The sequence below is a fragment of the Solanum verrucosum genome, unplaced genomic scaffold (genome assembly GCF_900185275.1).
Source record: "Solanum verrucosum unplaced genomic scaffold, falcon-dt-bn FXZP01000252.1, whole genome shotgun sequence".
Classification (NCBI taxonomy): Eukaryota; Viridiplantae; Streptophyta; class Magnoliopsida; order Solanales; family Solanaceae; genus Solanum; species Solanum verrucosum.
In genome coordinates this window covers 3,766,135-3,784,458 of record NW_026019988.1, presented here as the reverse complement: position 1 = coordinate 3,784,458, position 18,324 = coordinate 3,766,135, and the positions used below count along the sequence as shown (strand labels likewise).

The 18,324-nt window shown below is 31.7% G+C and overlaps 3 protein-coding genes and 1 pseudogene across 3 annotated transcripts in view; 2 read left to right on the top strand and 2 right to left on the bottom strand.

Annotated features, from left to right (window-relative positions):
- LOC125819013 (uncharacterized) overlaps positions 1 to 918 on the top strand; it is a 513,298-nt gene extending 512,380 nt beyond the window's left edge. The window contains exon 8 of the mRNA XM_049498523.1: positions 907 to 918. The gene's annotated coding sequence lies outside the window, so the exon portion shown is untranslated. The remainder of the gene's footprint in view (positions 1 to 906) is intronic.
- The window catches only part of LOC125818897 (receptor kinase-like protein Xa21), a 236,135-nt pseudogene that overhangs the window by 23,681 nt on the left and 194,130 nt on the right, over positions 1 to 18,324 (top strand).
- LOC125818986 (alkane hydroxylase MAH1-like) lies at positions 5,604 to 7,157 on the bottom strand. Its single transcript, XM_049498496.1, has one exon. It carries the CDS (start codon positions 7,155 to 7,157, stop codon positions 5,604 to 5,606), a length of 1,554 nt encoding a protein of 517 aa, XP_049354453.1.
- LOC125818987 (alkane hydroxylase MAH1-like) lies at positions 15,696 to 17,213 on the bottom strand. The gene has a single exon (XM_049498497.1). It carries the CDS (start codon positions 17,211 to 17,213, stop codon positions 15,696 to 15,698), a length of 1,518 nt encoding a protein of 505 aa, XP_049354454.1.

Here is an 18,324-nt window from a genome sequence, read left to right as displayed (position 1 = left end):
TTCCAATAAAGCAAGAAAAAAAATCAACTCTTAGGCAGCGAATCCATTCAAACGTCAACTACTAAGCCAAAGAGGGCAGAGATGAGCGAAAGGTTTTTTGTTAAATTAGGTCTTGGGCCTAACTCACACCTCAAAAGCTAGCTCAAAGGGAAGAGGATTGTCCAAGCCATATAAGGAGTCCACCCATCTCATTAATCACCGATGTAAGACATTTGTCATTCTTTAACACTCCACCTCGCGCCCAGTGCTTAGCATCTGGTGCGTGGACAATTTTGATTTTGAGGGTCCCAACATCGGGTGAGACGGGCCCTACTTTGATACCATGTTAAATTAGGTTTTAGGCCTAACTCACACCCCAAAAGCTAGCTCAAAGGAAAGAGGATTGCCCAAGCCATATAAGGAGTCCACCCATCTCATTAATCACCGATGTGAGACATTTGTCATTCTTTAACATTATTCTAGGTGGTGAGAAAACAAACCCCGAAACATCACAGAAAGATAAAACGTAGCAGGCAAATACTATTTCAACGTAGATGACTTGGATACAGATTAACATTCTCTTAGCATGATTCACAGTAAAAAAAAATGAAATGAAAGATATGTAGTAAAACCCAATGAGAAACATTAAAAGAAGAAGGTTGAGCAGATGACATTCGGGTGAGCCTTTAAACAATTTGAAATGATCAGTTTGTTTGCCCATCCTACTCATTTTCGAACGGACCGAACTCATCGCGAGTAATTAGACATGAAGACTAACAAGGAATAAACAACTATCACTATTTACAGCCCACGCTTCAGGAATAAAGGTGACACAAACATACACTAGCGAGGAGACGAAAGGTCGGGACAGAGAGAAAAAATGAACAGGGCAACGACATTCAATCGCTAAACGAATTCTTTCACTAACCTATAGTTGACATTAAGTCGAAAACAATAAGAAAAAAAATAGATTTCCATTAGGGAAACCACCAACACACTAAAGAAACAGAAATGTTGAGTTGACACGAGATTTACCTTTCACGGGGCAGCAACCTGGGCAAGAACGAGCAGGGGAATGACGATGAGTTCCACCACATAATCACGAATGGAACAGCAATCGAGAGGTCTAATTTACCCTTTTTCGAATATATATTTTTTGTATGTTTTTTGTGACTAACTGCTTACTATTCTCTCTGTCTTAGTTCAAAAAATTTCCACCAAAAAAAATCCCCTTTCAACAGTGACTAAGAGGAAAAATATATAGGAGATTTTTAGGGTAGAATTTGGGGGGGAAAGATGAAAATCCGGATGGAGAGGGCCCAATTCGAAATTCAAATGCTCAAAAAAACTTACACCAAAATAGGGAAACACCCTTTTCCGAGCTCTTCAACCCCATTCCGAAAGGGGAAAGGGGGTAAGACGCGTGCTTCTTTGGATGCTGGAAACGTACGATTTGAAAAGGACATCGAGGAAGAAAACAAAAATTGCAGTGCAGTGCTGCTCACTGTGTTGGAGCCGTTGCTGCTTCCGTCTATCGCTGTGAGCTGCTGTTAACGTGAGGGACGAGAAAGGAATTGCTGGGTCTCTTTTGTGGAACTAATTTGGGCCGGGCCGGGTCGGGAGAATTAATTGGTGGGCTGGAGGAATTGCTTTTACTGGGCATGTTGAGTTGAGGGAAATAAAGGGGATGGGGTCGGTTGGTGTTGTATTGTTAATGGGATGGGTATTATTGTGGGATTGGGTCGGCTGGGAAATAAAATAGGATGAGGGAAAATGGACGAAAAGGTTGGGTCGGTTGAGGCGTTATTGTATTGTTGTAATGTGCTGATGGGTATTGTATTGTTGTCATATTAAGGGGCTGCTGTTAATTTGTAAAAAATAATAGGGGATTTGGCTAATAACTAAATAAGATGAATTAATATAAATTAATTTAATGAGATTTTTAATCTTAACGAAATGAAATAATTAACTTACTTATGAAAATAATTAATCTAAATACAAACCAATTAATTCAGAAAATTAAACTATAATCCAAACTAAAATTAAATCAATAAAATACTTATTTTGATCAATGTAGAACTCTTTTGCTACGGTTTTCAAAATATTTGCAAGACATAGTAAATACATATATATTATATATGAAATATAGTTATTATTTCAAATACTACAAAGATCGATTGAAATTACTTAAAATAACCTCGAAACTAATTTGAATTATATAAAGCTAATTATTCCAAATCATTCAAAAATTAAGAAGTTCGGAAATTAATTCCTATCGGGGAGGGTCAAAATTGGGTGTCAACAATGTCGTCCACCTATTGCATATGTGTCGTACACATAGATATATGTAGTAAAAAAAACATTCAAATAATTAAATGCTAAAAAATACTAGTAAAGAAGAATTTTTTTTCTTAACTTACCCCGACTCCACCCCAAAAAAAACTTTTTATCCAACACCATCAAGTACCCCGACTCCTCCCCACCCCACCCCCTCCCCCAAAAAAATTACTTTTAAAATAAAATAAGTATATATTTTATTCTTATCCCACCCCTCTCCCCTTAAAAAAAAGGTTTAATTAAAAGAATCTTATTTTGGGGTGGTTGGGTAGTGATGTGTGAGGCTAGGGGTACTAGGTAGAGGATGGGGTGGGGTGATTAGAAAAATAAATCCTTAAAAAGGAAAAAAAGTTTTTTTTATCTTCTTAAATTGCTAAATTACATTTTATTATATAAATGTTCTTTAAATATTTTTTCTATTACATATATTTATGTGTACGCTACGTCAACAAAAAATTCTACATATATGCACATGTGGCATAAGAGGGGTGTTTTTAAATTCACTTAATCAAGTATATGTGTTTTTAAGGCTGTCAAATATAGTTAGAGGATTAAAGTAATAATTCATGTCAAGTTTAAGAGTGTTTTCAATACTAATTATCTCATACGATAAACGTATGTCAGGTCGAAAAGATATTTTGTTTTCTTTGATGTGTTGGCGTAGATATACACGACAAAATGGAGTCCCAAGCGGGATTCAAAGACATTTATATTCATGACAATCGTTGAATATGAGATCTCTTCAAATCCATTTCTTGAGTAATTTCATTAACAAACCTATTTTTTTTCTTTTAAAAATCTTGTTTATTTTCTAATAAATATAGCGATAAAAATGAAACACTTTTAAAATATTACAATGAAAAAGATAGAAAATAAAGAAGTTGATTCCAATAAAGGGATTCGGACTCCCTCAATAATAATAGTGAATCAATTGAACTACTATAAGATTTATAAGTGTATTTTCTTTTTTTTTGGGTGAAAGGATTATCTATTTTCATTATGTATTTTTTTTTCGGTCAAAGCTGCAAGCCTGCAATAAGGAAAAAAAGAGAGTGAGTGTCTAGTTGTTGAATAAATTTCTCTTGATGTTCTATTCTTTCTATTTTTATTTTCTTGTTTGTAGGGAACAGAGCTGTCAAAACAGGCTTAGTTCATGGGGCCGGCTCAATCCAATTCGTTATTGGGATATGATTTTTCAAGCCCATTTAAAACTAGGGCTTATAAGTCAAGCCTATATAAGCCCTTGACCCTTGAGGCTCCATCGTGGCCGGGTCGGGGTCGGCCCATGGGCCAAAACTTTTTATTTAATGGTAAATTACAATAATCTCACTAGTGTAGAATTTAATTATTTAAATATACGCTATATTGTAATATTATGAATCTTAAGAGATTTTGGTACGTCCAGATACATGTATCTCGGAATATATGGACTCAAAATTAGGTTAATTTGTTCTAGATACACTTTATCCAAGTAGATTCGCATTTATCTAAGATACATAGACAAATTTCGTGTCCTCTCCTCCCTCTCATCTATCTTGTCACTCTCTTATCTAGCTAGTGTATCTGGTACTACACTAGATTTTTTGCTAGTGTTATTGAAACATCACAGTTGTTTGTCATATTTGATTTGAGAATCTTCTCATTTTTTTGATATTATAGAATTATAAGTTTAAAAAGAAAAAAAAAATGAAAAAAGAAGGGCTAGCCCGCCCCAGCCCTTCTAGGATTGGATTGGATTGAACATTTTCAAGTCCTTCCAAATGAAGGGCCGACCCGCCCTAACACTTCAAATTCCTTGATCTGCGAGGCTTGGGCTGGGCCGATCCTTTTTGACCGCTCTAGTAGGGAACAAATTAAGTGTGACAATGTGGAGACACTATCACGTACTAATTATTTCTCCAATAATTAATCAATAAACACTGTACTGATAAATACGGCATGTAGTGATTCTTTTATTCTATTTTTATTTTTATATGTGAAAATAAACTAGTATCGAGTAAGAAAAAAATTATTATTTATATTCATATTTTTTTTCTCTTGAATAGGGGAATGAAAAGATAAGGAAATTAATAGGAGTGAATTTTTATTTTTTTTAAAGAAAAAACACTTTTGTATAACTCAAAAAAAAAAATATGATTATAAATATTTTTTTTTTTCTGGTGGAATGAATAAAGATTTATTGTGAGCGTTTGCCCTCAGAAACGGGTTTGCCCTAAGTTAATTTAGTTCGAAATGGATGGTGATGGAATGAATCAAGATTTAAGCTTCTGAAAATGATATTTTTTATTGTGAGCGTTTGCCCTCAGAAACAGGTCCAGCAATACGAGAACTAGTCGCGCTCCATTAGCCTCCATATAAATACTGGTGCTTCTTTCCTGTACTAGAACTCAGTAGCTCCCAAACACTTTGACAAACTAGAAAAAGAAAGAAGTTTGAAATAGTACACAACACTAGAAAAAAGTCTCTGACTTGTACGAAAATTGTTCATACAGTCAATATTTTTATAATATCGTCGTTTTTGTCATTTTATTTGTTATAATAAAATATTTTGTTATAATATAGCATAAAAATTAGTTTTAAAAAAACTTGACTTCATAATGAGATATTATTACAGCAAAAAATTCCTATAGAAAGATCTACTATATTATATTATTGCACATTGCTATAAGGGACAATGCATTTGCTCTTTACTTTTTTGGGCTAATGACATCTTCATTATTTGAACATAAAATACAAGTAACGAAATTGAATTAATCGATTCAGTAACTCTGAATACTGAATGATTAAACATAGGTAACATTATACCTTGCCAATTCATGAAGAAGGGCTCACTACTTAAAAAAAAATGCAATTTTTTTGAAGGACAGTTCGTCGTTAAGAGATTTTCGATGAAAAATCCTAACAAAAATGTTTTCGACATGTCAACCTTCGATGGATTCCAAGTACACCAAAAAAAGGAAAATATGAGTTAATGGTCAAAAAACACACATATATTATCACATTTTTTTGTGAATTTCATACCTGAACTATTAGGTGTGCGAGTTTCCTACCTAAACTATCACCAACTATTTATCAAAACACACCATAACTATGAGTTGTTCTCTTTTCCTACTTAAAATATCATAATCGTTCAGGTAGGAAAAGTGAATAATTTATAGTTGGTGTAATTTGATAAATATTTAGTGAAAGTACTTCAAACATGAAACTCAAAAAAAAACAAAATACTTTAGATGTGTTTTTGACAGTTCGTTTAGAAGAAAATGAAAAGAGGGAGCACCAAAAAATGTCTATGTCCACCTATTCCTAATCCTAACTTTAAATCCATGTTTCATGTAGAGGATAACAGATACATTAGGACAAACCTCATGACCTTTCACCATTTCAACATGAAAATTATGGATAATAGCAGCAGCCACAGCTTTCATTTGTGTGAAAGCCACTTCTTTCCCTAAACAAATCCTTGGTCCTGCATTGAAAGAAAAGAACTTGTAAGATGGCTCATGTTTCACTGTTCCTCGTTCTGAAATCCATCTCTCTGGCTTGAACTCCAATGCATCTTTTCCCCATACCGATTCCATCCTCCCCATCGCGTACAAAATAACCATCACTCTCATCTTGGGATGAACACGGTGTCCACTTGGGAGAACATCGGGTTCTTGTGGAGTCTTTAGTTGAAACGGAACGGGGGGATATAGCCTTAACGATTCACACAATGCAGCGTGTAAATATATTGCATTTTTTAATTCGCCCCCCTTAAAAAGTCTTTGTTTTTCGCCTTCTTCTCCCAACGAGATGATTGCCTTGAGTTCTTCCCTTATTTTCTTCTCAATCTCAGGGTGTGTCACAACTAGCCAGATGAACCATGTAAGTCCTGAGCTAGTTGTGTCACGCCCTGCGATCATAAAGTTCAATATGGTATCCCTCAAGAATTTGTCATCAAACATTAGCCCTGTTTTTATTTCTCCATCATCATTAGCTATGTATGATGCTAATAAATCAACACCCTCCTCCTCTTCATTTTCGTTCATTTTTTCTCCTTTAGCCCTCAATTCATCGCATTTCATGGATATATACTTACCTATAACTCGGTCAATGACTTCCCTAGCATCGCGTAATTTCTTTTCAGGCCCAATTCCAAGCCATTTTTGCAACTTCCAAACACATTGTGGCAACAAATTACGTATGACCATGACCTCTCCCGCGTCATTCATTGCTTTCATGAAGGCGATGTTGTTAAGATCGATAGAGAGGGAGCCAGGATCGAACCCTGTCACTAATATACAAGTCGTATCAAACGTGAATCTCTGAAAAACGTCTTGTAAATCGAAAACTCTACCTTCTTTAGCCATGAATTCGAGGACCGGGACAAGTCCATTTTTCACCATGTCACAGCTAGTTTTCACTAAAAAATTGTGAAATGTATGATGTGTGATCAATGTTTTAGCAATTTTCCTTTGATTCTTCCACAAATCAAAGTCAGCATTGAAAATTCCATCACCTAAAACATCAAAAATCTTCTTGAATTCTGGCCCTTTTTGAAAATTTTGGAAATTTGCACTCATAATATAATGTACATTTTTAGGATCCACTGTCCCTAAAATGTCCATATTTGCAAAACATGGACCTTTTACTAAGGCAGTAGCTCCAATTCTTGAAAATAATATTGTAAGGCTTTGGTGGATTGTGTTTATATGGAATAAAAGGCTTGGGAATTCTCCAAAAAATGGCCATTTCCACCCAAAATCACCCTTTCCTTCAAAAACCAACACAAAAAAGAAAAATATTGCTACAAATATTTCAATGTAACCTATTGAGGCTAATACTAGAAAATTGAAAGCCATGGTTTACTTCATGTTTTATGGATAAAAACTCTACTATTTTATAGAGTCATGATGTGAATATAATTGGAGTTTTAAGTTATATGTACCGACAGTGTAAAAAATATTTATATGACAGGCTGCTTATTAGGTAATTACGTGTGAGTTTAAGTTATATATATACATTATTGTATAATGGATTGTTTTTTAAGATTACAAATTTCATATTTTAAGTTGCAATTATTTCAACAAAATTAAAGTTTAAACATTAATATAGTACTCATATTTGATTTATATATTTGTATTTTTGTTACTATTTGTGTCAGATCAGTCGAACACGATATTATCCCTTAGTCGTCATTAAAAAGTCTTGCCATTGCCTTTGTTAAAATAATGGTTAAGCTATCGAAATAGTTTAACTGGCCACGTATTATCTCATGACGCCGTTGCGTAAGGGATACAAATAGTTTGCCATGATAATTGAGGACAAGATTGGCATTTGCTTTTACAAACCACTCTCATTTGTTACTTCCGGGCTACGTTTAAATATACTAGGATCAAAACAAATATTAATATTTCAAAAAAAAAAAAAAACCTGAAAATTGCCTAATAATTCACATCAACAGGAGGCAATTGGTAAAGTAAAATTGCTTTTCATAATATATATATATACGGCTAAAGATTTATAGGATAAGATGAAAAGGTGAAGAGTTGTTTAAGTTAATTTTCAGAAGTTAGTGATCTTAGACATGAAGGAGAGGAAAGGTTGATTGTTTTTACTAATAATTTAATACATTTAATTACACTAATTATAGAGAAAGGATAACAAATTTAATCCATTTAACCAAACTAATTATAGAGAAAGAATAAAGAATAAAGGATAAATGCTTTTATTATCTTTTTATATATATATAAAAGCGCTTTATCTAATTAACAAATTTAATTCATTTAAACATAACCATTCTTAAAAGAATTAGATAAAGCATTTATATATATAAAAAAGTAATTCCTAACAACTTTCTATGAAATAATTTCTAACAATTTTCTATGAAATATTTTTGTCTTTCAAAGTTTGACTTTACACCTTCTTATTTTTAGTACTAGATAATGTTGCCTGTGCTATGCACGGGCCCAATAATATAAATGGTATATTTTGGGGCTAATAATCGAGTTTTTGAAGCGATTGTTTGCGTGGATAAAGGAATAAGTTTTTTTTTATCACAAACATGTACTTTGACGCTATTTAAAGCATAATAAGACTACCCACATACAACATTTTTGAAATATTTTATGTTGTCAATTATCATGATTTATAGTATTTTTACGATAGATTCACTTCAAGAATCAGTGGAATTTTTTGTATTTTTTTTCAAAACATACTTTATGTTGTCAATTATCATGATTTATAGTATTTTTACGCAATTTTTAAAAATAAAAAAAATAAGACAAATAAATTAAAATGGACCCAATATATGTTATTTTTGTTGTCTCAATTTATGTGACACAAATGAAATTTGGAGGGTCATCCAAATTTTCATATTTTTTTTTAAAATGTTTGAAGTTATTAATTATTGTGATTTATAATATTTTTATGTAACTTTGAAATAATGTACATTACTGGTCACTTTGTCCTAATTTATGTGATATGGCTAAAATTACAAAATTAACCCTTTTAAAATGTCTTTCAGATATTTTAAGTTGTTAATTATTATTATTTATAATACTTTTTGGTAATATTAAAATGATATGTGTTATTTTTTCTGTCCCAATATATGTGAGCCTGATAGAATTCTGAGAGTCAACCTATGTTATTATATAGCTTTTAAATATTTTAAATTGGTAATTATTGTAATTTTTAATGCTTTTTAAGTCATTTGTAAATGATATATGTTGCTTCCTTGATTGGGACTTTTCCATTTGTGAGATATATATATATATTATACACATATCATGCTATGCACGGGCCCAATAATTAATATAAATGGTATGTTTTGGGGCTAATAACCGAGTTTTTGAAGCGATTGTTTGCGTGGATAAAAGAATAAGTTTTTTTATCACAAACATGTACTTTCTTTGACGCTATTTAAGGCATAATAAGACTACCCACATGCAACATTTTTGAAATATTTTATGTTGTCAATTATCATGATTTATAGTATTTTTACGATAGATTCACTTCAAGAATCAGTGGAATTTTTTGTATTTTTTTTCAAAACATATTTTATGTTGTCAATTATCATGATTTATAGTATTTTTACGCAATTTTTAAAAATAAAAAAAATAAGACAAATAAATTAAAATGGACCCAATATATGTTATTTTTGTTGTCTCAATTTATGTGACACAAATGAAATTTGGAGAGTCATCCAAATTTTCATATTTTTTTTTAAAATGTTTGAAGTTATTAATTATTGTGATTTATAATATTTTTATGTAACTTTGAAATAATGTACATTACTGATCACTTTGTCCTAATTTATGTGATATGGATAAAATTACAAAATTAACCCTTTAAAATGTCTTTAAGATATTTTAAGTTGTTAATTATTATTATTTATAATACTTTTTTGTAATATTAAAATGATATGTGTTATTTTTTCTGTCCCAATATATGTGAGCCTGATAGAATTCTGAGAGTCAACCTATTTTATTATATAGCTTTTAAATATTTTAAAGCTTTTTAAGTCATTTGTAAATGATATATGTTGCTTCCTTGATCGGGACTTTTCCATTTGTGAGATATATATATATATTATTTTAAACTATATAATAAATATAATATATAATATTCAAGAAAGTCCCAATTTTGAATATTATATATTATAGTTGGGTATAAACTTCCTTTTAAAAGTCCCACAAGTGTAATATATAATATTCAAGATTGAGAAAAGTCCCAATCTTGAATATTATATATTATACTTGGGCCTAAACTCTCTTTTATAATATAGTAGAATTTAGTATAATATGATATAATTATTACTTAGTATTTAAATAATTAGCTATTTAATGATATTTTAATTTAGTGTGAGGGTAATATGGTAATTCAACTTTGCATATTGGAGCTTCCCATTTTTAGTATAACTAGTTTTTGAGAACATGCGTTGCACGTTTGTCCCTCGTAATTACTATAAGATTTCTATATAGTTTTTAAAAATTGAATTTCAGGATAGAAAATCTACGTGTATTGCACGCTACTTAGTATAATTTTTTGTAAATGATTTAAATACATTTACAATATTTATAAATAGTTATTCATAAAATTAATTAATCAAAAGAGAAGAGTGTAAGACCAAATTAAAGCTTAACATCAAAGGGACAATTTGACAATCATATCAAATAGTTTTAAGAAATTATAAATTTCACATGAGTTATTAGTTGTGAAGATCTCACATTATGTTTGAAGAGAATATATAAAAACTTATCAATATCCATTACATTATTATAGCATCACAATAAATTATACAGCTTCTGATGTACATTATGTTCATCCCACAAATATTCAAAAATAAGATGAAATAGAGTAGACTAAAAACAATAAAATAACTAATGAATTCTAAAACTTTTAAATAACAAAAATTAAAGAGAGAAACCGTTCTAGTTTAAAAGAATGGAAGAACTTCCCCAATAACTAACAAAGGCATAAATAGATTTACCTCTTTTTATTGTTGATGAGCAATTACATCCAGCACCAATCATCCATCAACAATTATACATTAGAATAACTAAGTGTATGCATTAACTTAAAGTGACTATGTTGAGCAATGTAATTACATCCACCAATAATCATCCATCAACAATTATACATTGGAATAATGAAGTGTATGCATTAATATAAAGTGATTTTGAAATTAATTTTTTGGTATGTATAACAGTAAAGAATTATAAAAGTCATTTAAAAATTGATTAGATACATAACATATATGAGAATTAGATCGGTTAAAGTTGAGATATGTAAAGTTTCTGACTAAAATCTAAATATGTGTGCCATATTAAGATGTATGGTAATTCAAATGACATTTTGTTCTTTAATGTTAAAGAATATTTCAGTTTTTAAAGGATATAGTTTACTGCCTTTTATTGTTACGAAACACTTTAATCTACCAAACTCCATTTTAGAATGAAAACAAATTAAATATTTCATGAATTAATTCTATCTAGAAATATAATGGATTAATACCATATAATTATTATTTAATATTTTATTAATTAGTTTTTTTAATAATATTTAAATTTAGTGAAGGGATAAAATCGTAATCCAATTTTGAAGTTAAGATCTTCCCACTTATAATATATATTATAAATATAGTCATATTTTATCATATAAAAAATATCTAAGAAAATCATAATAAATAAACACCGGTTATATAATAATATAACTTGTCAAAAGTCATAGAAAATATACATTGACTATATAATAGTATAGTTTATTTATATATTAGCTATACACTGACTATACAATATAGCTTGCCAAAAGTCATAGAAAATATACACTGACTATACAATATACCTTACTATACATTAGCTATACAAAAAAAATTAAAATGTATCTGAAGTTTGACTTTGTTAAGGTTCTAACTTTATTTAAAAATCTTGGGAGTTAGCCTTGGCAAGTCCGGTTAAACTTAAGTAAAAAAAATATCTCAAGTTTAATTTGACCTTGTCAATTCTACAGCTTTAATAAAAAAATGCTTACAGTTGGTATTATTAGCAAACCTTACCAAACTTCAAGCCAAAATATATGATGTTTAGCTTTTACAAGGCCACACTTTAGACAAAATTGTTTGAAATGAGATGTGAACTTTTGACTTTAGTGGCGTACTTTTGAATAAGCACGTGGAAAATCTTTTTAATTTTGGGTGTCAGTGAGATTCGATCTCAGGACCTTTGCCTATTCTAATACCATATTAAAATGTGTGACCATCTCATCTAAAAGCTTAAGCTATTAAAAAAGCATACTTTTATTATTTAATTATATTCTCAACAGTTTCCAATGTAGATAAACTTGCAAAAGTAAAATAAAATTGGATATAATTTAAATGGCCGCCCAAAAGTGAGTAATGGACTTCACCCTGGTTGCTTTTCACAAAGAGTTATTTTCACTGTTTTAATTTGTTTGTCTTGTTTAGACTTGGTATGGAGTATAAGAAAGTAAAGAAAACATTTGAATCTTATGTTCTTAACTAAAAATATGTAGAGAATGTACCAGAATGTCATTTAGTCTTGTAGTTTTAAGCATGCAATGTCGAAAGTTCAAATAAAAGAGTTGTCAGAAAAGGAAAGAGACATTATTTCTAGAACGTACTAAAAAAATGAAAGTAAGACAAACAAATGAAACAGATGGAGTGGACTACATATATGCTTCCACATATAAAGTACTATTCCCACCTCCTCTTAATCCTAACTTAAAAGCTATGTTTCATGTAGAGCATAACAGATATATTGGGACAAACAGTATGGCCTTTTACCATTTCAATTTGGTAATTATGAATGATAGTTGAAGCAACAATTTTCATTTGAGTAAATGCCACTTCTTTCCCTAAGCAAGTCCTTGGCCCTCCATTGAAAGAAAAGAACTTCTAAGATGGCTCATGTTTAACCGTTCCACGCTTAGAAATCCATCTCTTTGGCTTGAATTCTGAGGCGTCGTATCCCCATATGTGTTCCATCCTCCCCATTGCATATAACGGAATCATCACTCTCATATTCGAATGAACATGGTGTCCACTTGGAAGAATATCGGGTTCTAGTGGAGTCTTGTGCTGGATTGCAATAGGGGGATATAGCCTTAACGATTCACACAATGCAACATGTAAATATATTGCATTTTTCACTTCATCCGCCTTAAAAAGCCTCCATTTTTCGCCTTCTCCCAACAAGACGATTGCCTTAAGTTCTTCCCTTATTTTCTTCTCAATCTCGGGGTGTGAGACAACTAGCCAGATGAACCAAGTAAGGCCCGAGGCAACTGTGTCATTCCCCGCGAACATGAAGTTCAGTATGGTATCCCTCAAGAACTTGTCGTCAAACTTTAGCCCTGTTTTGGTTTTTGCATCATTTACCATGTATGATGTTAATAAATCATAACTCTCTTCATCTTCCTCGGATTTTGTTGCATTGCTCAATTCGTCATGGCTCATCGATATATACTTGCCAATGACTTGGTCAAGGACGTCCTCTGCTTTGCTCAGTTTCTTTTCAGGCCCAATTCCAAGCCATTGTTGCAACTTCCAAACACTTTTGGGCAACAAATGGCGTATGAAACATACGTCTTTAGCATCATCCATCGCGTTCAAGAAGGGAACGTTCGCGAGTTCAAGAGAGAGGCAGTCAGGATCAAAGCCTGTGAGTAGAATACATGTTGTATCAAATGTTAATCTCTTGAAAACATCTTGCAAATCAAGAACTCTGCCTTCTTTAGCCACAAATTCAAGAACCGGAATCAGGCCATTTTCGACCTTGTGAACGTTGGTTTTCACCAAACACTTGTGGAATCTCTGATGAATGATCATTTCTCTCGCGAGCTTCCTCTGATTCTTCCACAATTCCAAGTCGGAATTGAAAATTCCATCGCTTAAAACATCGAAGATCTTCTTGAGTTCATGCCCTTTAGGGAAATTCGGAAAATTTTCACTCATGATATAGTGCACATTTGCAGGATCCACTGTGCTAAGAATGTCCATGTTAGTAAACCAAAGGCCTTTCAGCAAGAAAGTACCTCCAGTTCTTGAAAGAACCTCTGTACTTCTTTCATGAATTCTATGTATATGGATAAGAAGGCTCGGGAACATTCCGAAAATCGGGAAATTTCTTGGTAGGCCATTTTGTTATCTGCTAAAGACCAGAATACAAGAAAGAAAAAGGCATAATACATAAATTGGACCTTAAATTTGGCTTAAAATTTTAAGTATGACCTCTAACTTTCATAGTGCACAAGTAGACACTTTAACTATCCAATTCTTAAACAAAAAAACACGCGAATCCAACAGCCAAATTGTGTGATATACAAACGCTCCTACGTGGCTTATTGAGCCACTCAGTGGCTGCCACGTAATTAAAAAATTACACGTATTTTATAATTAAAAAAAAAGAAGAAATTAAAATACAAAAGGGTAGGGTCATATTTTTTTTTCCCAATTTGCTCGATTTTCACTCAACATCAGCGGAGCCCTAGCCCTATTTTCTTTGCAAATCAAAGTAAAATTGTGAAGATTTGTGGTCAAAGTTCTTATCTTTTGGATGTTTATGTGTTGTTCTTCCTCAATTTAGTCTGGTTATGTTAAATTTTGCTTTTTGAAAGTTTATTTTTGGTAGAAGCTGTCACCATGAATGTAAATTCACTTTTTTTATACCCGAATTATTTGCAGACCAAGAAATCTTCATTATAGCTCTTTTTACACAATGACAAAAAAAATTAGAAGCCATTACATAAAAAACGACCAGAAATTGTGCACAAAAAGAGAAAAAAAGCTTGAGTACTAGAATTAGGAAGAAGAAGAAGAAGAAAAATGAGATTTTGATTTGAAAAAAATAAAGATATATTTAAAAGGGATTCATTAAGGGTAAAATTGTCATTTCCGTTTTTTTTTTTTTTACTATTGTGGGCCTCGAAAAATACCCCTGACGCGCCTGAATTGCGTCTCAATCACGCGTTATGCCAGGTTGGATTCGCGTGTTTTTTTGTTTAAGAATTGGATAGTTGAAGTGCCTACTTGTGCACTTTGAAAGTTAGAGGTCATACTTAAAATTCGAAGCTAAGTTCAGGGTCCAATTTATGTATTATGCCAAAGAAAAATATTGCTATAAAGATTTCAAGGAACCCTATTGAAGCCAATAGAGAAGTGAGAGCCACTTTAAGCATAGTGTTTATTTTCTCTCTGAGGCTTTTCTTCATACAGTTTATGGACAACCCTATATATATAAAGGGTGAAAGGATTAAAAGCACATCTAAAGTATTTCGACTTTTTGAGTTTCATATCTGAACTATCACCAAATGTTTATCCGAACACATCTTAGCTATCAGTTGTTCAATTTTCCTACTGGAATGATGGTAATATTTCAGATAGTAAAAGTGAACAAATATGATAGTTGAGGTATGTTTCGATAACATTTGATAATGGTTCACGATAGAAAACTCACACACCTGATAATTCAAATATTGAACTCAATAAATTGAGGTACTTTACATGTGTTTGACCGTTAACTCATATATAAAGGGTGGGATCAATTACAGGCCTTCCAAACCAACTGAATCATCCGAATGGCCTTTTTTCATTAGTTTCCACGCTCCAAATTAGTGGAAGATTTACAATCATACTTTACCTCTATTTATTCAATCTTTTTTCTACACTTCTACTTTAAGTAGGCTACTTCTTAATCATATAGGAGATCCACATATATATTGAACAACTTACTTGTAAAATCAAATACCAAACCAACATACAACAAAAATTCATTAAGGAAATTTTACATCCCTATAGGAAATTAATTAAAAAAAATTAATAGCAACAAATTGAATAAACAAAACATACTTATACTTGATACACACAATATTATCCTTGATAATTAAGTCCACCTCTTATTAATCCTAACTTTAAAACCATGTCTCATGTAGAGAATAATAGAAGCATTTGGTTCAATAATGTGTCCTCTAACAAGTTCAACTTGATAATTGTGAATAATAGCAGCAGCCACAGCCTTCATTTGAGTGAAAGCCACTTCTTTACCAAGACAAGTTCTTGGTCCAGCATTAAAAGCCAAAAACTTGTATGATGGCTCATGTTTAATCGTCCCTCGTTCTGAAATCCATCTCTCTGGCTTAAATTCCAAACAATCTTCTCCCCAAATCGACTCCATTCTCCCCATCGCGTACAATGAAAACATAATCTTTAATTTTGGATGAACTTTGTGTCCACTTGGGAGTATGTCTTCCTCAAGAGGCTCCTTGTGTTGGAATGGCACCGGTGGATATAGCCTTAGTGAATCACACAATGCACCATGTAAGTAAACAAGTTTGTTCAATTCTTGAACATTAAAAAGCCTAAATTTTTCGACTTCTTCATTAGGGATAACAAAGTTGATTTCATCCCTAATCTTTTTTTCCACTTGTGGATTTGTTGACACAAGCCAAATGAACCATGTGAGAGCAGAGCTAGTCGTGTCACGCCCTGCTATCATAAGATTCAATATATTGTCCCTCAAGAACTTGTCATCACACTTAACTCCCAAACTTTTTTCATCCTTTAGGTAAAATGTCAAGAGATCGAATCCCTCTTCACTTTCTTTCAAATCGTCTCCTTCCTTCAAATCTTCGCGCTTCTTGGAAATGTATTTATCTATAGTATAGTCCAATACCTCCTGAGCATTAATCATCTTCTTTTCTTCTCCAATTCTAAGCCATCTTTGCAACTTCCAAACAATCTCAGGCAATGCATGACGAAAAAGAATAGCCTCTTCAGCATCATCCATTGCTTTCGAGAAGGGAACATCAGGGAAATCAATCGATACACATCCAGGGTCATATCCGGTAACCAATATACAAGTTGTGTCAAAAGTGAACCTTTGAAACAAATCTTGCAAATCCACAACACAACCCTTGTTACAAACATGATCAATAACCGGAATTAGTCCTTTCTCCACCTTATCGCGACTAGTCTTGACTAAAAACTTGTAGAACTCATGATGAGTGATGAGGGCACGCGTCATCTTCCTCTGAACCTTCCACATATCCAAATCCGCGTTGAATATACCATTACCTAAAACATCAAATATCTCTTTGAATTTAGGACCTTTAGGAAAATTCATGAAATTTGCACTCATGATATAATGAACATTAGCTGGATCAACTGTTGTTAATGTGTCCATATTTGCAAACCATAGACCTTTGAATAAAAATGTGCCCCCTGAGGCTCTCATTGACATAGTGCACCTTTCATGAATTTGTTGTATGTTGTAAAGTAATCCTGGTAACATACCAAAAATTGGAAAATTTATTGGATAATTTGAATGTCTAAAGCAATAAAACAAAAGAAAACAGAACAAACCTAGGAAAATTTCAATGTAGCCTAAGCCTATTAGTGCCATTTTTTTAAATTTTTTTTTGGCTAAGATTGAAAGATTTCAAAGTGAAATGGCACAAGGATGATTATGTGTGTAAATAAAATTTAAGACTTGCTTTTATAATACATTTTCTCAAAGTAGCTAGCAGTGAAAGGTATCTCACTAATTTTTTAATGTTTGAAATTTTCTTTACAAATAATTTTTCTGGTTTCAAGTAGGAACACTACCTATTTTGAACTACCATAAAAAATAAAAGTAAAAGACCTTCCCTCGAACCTAAAATATTTGTCATATTTCGCTTCTCAATATTCAAACTATATGAACTTTGACCAGTATTTTAAGATGTGTAATTTTCATGACAATATTAATTAATATGAGAAGAACTGCATTGTACAGTACTTTTTGTATAGTTTTCGAATATTTAAATTTTATATTTAAACTATTGAATCAATCTGATCGAATTTAGTTTCAAAGATCAGTCAAATTGACTCTTGAAAAGAGAAAAGTTACATATAAGTTGGGATGGAAGAAGTATGGTTTTAGTTGGAAGCAAAATTTTCTATCTGAATTTTTTGTTGTTGTTGATTTTTTATTTGTTTTATTTGTAAGATAAATTAAACATGGCATGCATTATAGTTAGTTGATCTGCCTTATACTATTTAACATTTAACAATTAAGTTGTCCTTTTCAAATCTTTTTTTAAATAAACTAAAAAAGTATGCCATATGTAACGGTGAACAATTCGGTGGTTCCAATGAATATGACACTCTTGATATGATATGGAAAAAAATTTAATCGGTGTATAAAACATTTCATGTTAGCATGATTTGAGAAAATGCTGCAATCCTCATAGGTGTGATACAAATAGTTTAGTCCAATGCAAGTATTAATGATTGCTTTCACAGCTCGAACTCGTAATCTATAAATCACACGAAGACAACTTTACTGTTAAAAATCCTCCTTTCAACATTGATATATATGGTATGAGTTTCAAAATTATGAGAGTTCATTAGGTACATAATAATACGGGAATCATCACATAATTAACACATGCATCATTAATACGAAAAATTACAACGAAGATTTAATTTGACTAGTAATTCAAATTTTACATTGGTATTATTTCAACTTTTGT

Excerpts from the sequence above, each read along its gene's own strand:
- LOC125818987 (XM_049498497.1), bottom strand. The coding sequence starts at position 17,213 with ATGGCACTAATAGGCTTAGGCTACATTGAAATTTTCCTAGGTTTGTTC.
- LOC125818986 (XM_049498496.1), bottom strand. The coding sequence starts at position 7,157 with ATGGCTTTCAATTTTCTAGTATTAGCCTCAATAGGTTACATTGAAATA.